At 34.9% G+C, this 4,220-nt stretch overlaps 1 protein-coding gene across 3 annotated transcripts in view; it reads right to left on the bottom strand.

The window, feature by feature from the left end:
- Nucleotides 1-838: 838 nt before the first annotated feature.
- LOC144960449 (uncharacterized) overlaps nt 839-4,220 on the bottom strand; it is a 31,266-nt gene continuing 27,884 nt past the window's right edge. For all 3 annotated transcript variants that reach the window (XM_078893539.1, XM_078893538.1, XM_078893540.1), the window contains one exon: nt 839-1,866. Coding sequence is in view for 2 of the 3 variants with exons in the window: in XM_078893538.1 (XP_078749664.1) it covers nt 1,855-1,866 (12 nt within the window). In the remaining variant the exon portion in view is untranslated. The remainder of the gene's footprint in view (nt 1,867-4,220) is intronic.

Genomic DNA, 4,220 nt, shown 5'->3' with positions numbered 1-4,220 from the left:
TGTTTAAACCCAGAATGTATCATTTTCATAGTTATTTATATGAATTGTCAGATTAAAATATTCAATCCTAGAGTGAACAAGGTCGATTTTAAAAAACAAAACAAACCCAAACAAACAAAATAAAAACTCCAAAAAAATAACAAAACAAACAAAAACAATCCAACTTTTGTGAGAATAAGACTGTTGTTTCCATTGCTGTCTGCAAGAGATAAGTACTTGCGATGCGACTCAATCTTCTCCAAAGGCTAGAATCTCATCACAGTCACTTACTACTACTAATTTTTCGCTGAAAGTGATGGAAATGCCAGTGATATCCTGACTACTAAAGCCATGCACTGCAACGACTTAAAATCAGCCCTGACAGACAGGCATAGGGTTGAGAAGTGATGTTGTGTAATTCAATTTGAACCTTTATCCATTTATGAATAGTAAATTTAGCACATTTTCACAAGTTTCAATCTATAAACATTAACTTTTAAAATCGAACCTGGCCAAATTGGAACAACCCCCCCCCCCCCCTAAACGCCCAAAAACTAGAGTTTCTTTTGAATTATTTCATATTGATGTCTCGTTACATCCAATGTTACAAAATACTAGCTTTTGCCCCGATCTAAACTGCAGAAATTTTCACCACATTTAAGAGCATTGTAATGATCTAAGAAAGTGTGTGTCAGATCTTCATCTTACACCAGTGCCTGCTCCCTAATTTCTCAATTTAAGAGCATTAGCAGTAGGTCTTAGCTTCATAAGTCCTGGTTGCGAAAACAGTAACAATATGATGTCAAATAAGAGTCGGGTCACATTGAAACCTGCCCAGTAAATAAGTCCAAAGAGAACAAGAAACATAGTTTTTTTATTCATCCTATTCAAGACTTAATGTATGCAACAGGAAATTTACGTTTCGACTTCCTAGACTATTGAAGTGTTTGTAGGACTTGCTCCTTACTACTAATCGTATTACAAAACAAAAAAACAAAAAATCAGAGACTAACAACAAATACAACAACAACTAGTCATTGAAACAGCAGCACCAACATCAACCCGTGCTCATCAGCATTATCATTGCCTCTCAATTACATAAATTTTACTATAACTATAAACAGTCTGAGATGATGACGATGGTGGAGATCCCTCACCCCACCCTCTTATCGAAACCAAATCTTCAAGTTGACATCGTCATTATTGGGGAAAAGTGGATTGTGAAAATACTAATGAAAAGATGAAATTAGAGACTTTGGATGGGACAATGGACATTTCAGTGACAAAATCCTTCATCAGCAAAACAATAAACAAAGGAACATTTTATTTATTTTCAACATTCCTTTGTTTATTGTTGTGCCAACGAAGGGTTTGTACCCGAAACTTCCCAATGCCTGTATGTCCCCAAAGACTTTCAATTTACACCTTTTCGCTACTATCATTATTCTCACTCAACGTACTAGAAATTGCTGTCAGAAGTCCTCTCCCGATGAAATCAGCCTACAAGATTGCCAGTCATTATCATTATCATCATCCTCACTGCCGTCACCACCACCAACACTTATTTCTGCGCAATCAAAAATACTATCTTTTGCTTTTCAGCAGTCCTTTCCAGATGAAATAAGCTCTCAAGTGGCCACCACCATCATCCTCACTACCACCACCAACACCTCTTTCTGTACAATCAACAAGACTATCTTTTGCTTTCCAGATGAAAAAAGCTTTCAAGTGGCCACCGTCATCATCATCTTCACCAGAAGTGTCGATAACATTGTCCCCCACTACTTTCACAAAAAGTCATAGAATCATCGGCCATTCAGGCAATTTATAGAAAGGGTTGTCATCCTCCAAGCATCATCTATACTCAACGACGTCTCATAACCGAGTCTGAAAATAAAACAAAAAGAAATATATGTAGGTATATCGTTGTGCCACTAACAACACCCTAAATGTAATATAAATAAAAAATAATATTGACCAAATCAAAAGTAAATTAAAACAAAAAAAGGCAATAAAGCATAATAAATATACACAGACTAAAACATAATAAAAATATATACAGATTAACATTTGTATCATTTTTTAATAGTCATTTTTACTCCCTTTATCTTACTATACATTTTATTGACTCATTTAAGAACCTCTATATTCTAATAGACAATTAACTGAATACTTATTTCAGGTCTCAAATTTTTTTTTTAATAATGATAAGTTTGGGAGTTTTCTTAATCCAGTGATTTAAAAAAAAAAATTTGACCAAGGGCACAGACTCATGACAATGTCTAATATTTCAGATTTAGTAATAGCTGTACTACCCCCCCCCCCCCCCCCCCATTTTTTTTTTTTTTCGATAACCAAAAAAGGTATTGGAGGAATGACTAAGTGGTAGAAGTAATTAACTTCTTAGTTAATGAACATCTCTTTGCAGTCGGAGGCAGTAAGCAAGTTTATTTTCACTCATCATAAATTCCTTTTTTTTTTTCATTTTCAAAGCGCCTTTGTACACATATTGCTGCTTGAAGCTGCTAAAATGAGGCAGTTGAATTTGTGAAACAATTTAATCCGAGATGACACACAACCAAGACATTTCGGAATTCTCCGAAAGGGTGATAATTTAATTCATCATGCATCTACTAAGGGGTGCATTTGTACAGTGTGAGGATAAACTGTTGATCTATAAAGTTGACTATAGAAATTGCTATATTTATCCCCGAAAAAAAAAATCCACGAAAATTTAAATTCTGGAGTAGGCTGGTCTGCTCTAATGATCTACTATCTGCTCTCTTAGTGAAAAGGGTAAGATCTGATTTCAGGTTGGTGTAAGCTCACACCCTCCCCTATCTATCTATATAAAAAAAAGAAAAGCATGCTGTGAGACTAAAATGTTAATCATATTAAAAAAAAAAGAAAAAGAACATCAAAGTCTACTACATGTGATCAATCATTTTCAGTATTTTCTCAAAATGGTTGGCTTATCAAGCAGAAAAATTGATTTTTTAAACAAAATGTTATGTTCTTATTAAATAAACAAAGCTCATTCTTCAAAATTTGTGATGTACAAAATAAATCTGAATAAGAAAAATGTATATTGTGTTGTTACAAATGTGATGATTTTGATGCAGGTGATAAGGAGAGGGTTAACCAACCAGTTTCTAACTGGCGTACTTTGGAAAAAAAAAAAAACATAAAAAAAATTTGGCTTGAAAACTTGTCCTTCAAATATTGATCTATTTAAATGACCATTGTCTTGGCAATGGTTGGGGCATGTCTGTTGCAGACCTGATGAAACACTGATAAGAAAGGCTCTGCTGCGATGGACACCCCAAGAAAACAGGAATCGAGGCATATATATCATATATAAAACAAAAATAGTACAATGCATTACAGAGAGATGATTTACAAGTAAAAAAAATATTATCTCCCAAAATACATTTGACTGTTTCCCTCCCAGACAAGGTCTCCGGCCAGGGCCAGGACAAAACCAAGTAATATCATTCCAAGATGATGACAGAAAGCATGTTGGAAAACAAATATAGGGGGATAGAAGACACAGTAAGTGAAGGGGATAGAAGATTCAGTAAGTGAAGGGGATAGAAGACACAGTAAGTGAAGGGGATAGAAGATTCAGTAAGTGAAGGGGATAGAAGACACAGTAAGTGACTCCCTGCCCATTATGGGAGGTCTTGAACCTCACCCGGGTGAACAGACAAAGTCCCTTCATGACTCCATATTATTGAAATTAAACGTGTCCCAAGTATTAAGTCTTCAGTTCTCTTATCCCCTCTCTTCTTTAATAAACGTAGTAAAGAAGATTGCATCGTTCCCATTTAATACAGAGCTTCGGTAGAGGAGAAGGGAGGGGAATGGGGTGGGGACAAAGCATAGTAATTGGTGTCCTACAACACATCACCAAAGAGTAAAGAGTTTTAAAGAATAATAGCATTGCGGCCAACTTTTCATTTCAAAGAGCTAAAACAGGACATCCTAACACACAATTCCGTCGTGGCCCAAAACAGCTGTATATTTGGACTATTCTAGAATATAATCAACTGTTATTTTTTTCTTTGTTCCTTGTTTTCATTTGCTAGTTTTAAAAAAAACCCAAAAAAAACCCAACCAAACTGCATAATCCTAAGACATGTAAGAGTCATATAAACAGTGCAAATAAAAAATATATTTTAAAATTCTTAAATTATTCTCCAGATTGCCAAATCGGGACAGTCTTGATTTTATCTAGACAG

The sequence above is a fragment of the Berghia stephanieae genome, chromosome 15, assembly GCF_034508935.2.
Source record: "Berghia stephanieae isolate SIO BIC M18660-M18661 chromosome 15, UCSD_Bste_1.3, whole genome shotgun sequence".
NCBI lineage: Eukaryota > Metazoa > Mollusca > Gastropoda > Nudibranchia > Aeolidiidae > Berghia > Berghia stephanieae.
The sequence above is the reverse complement of the archived record's forward strand: the minus strand, read 5'-3'. Positions and strand labels throughout refer to the sequence as shown.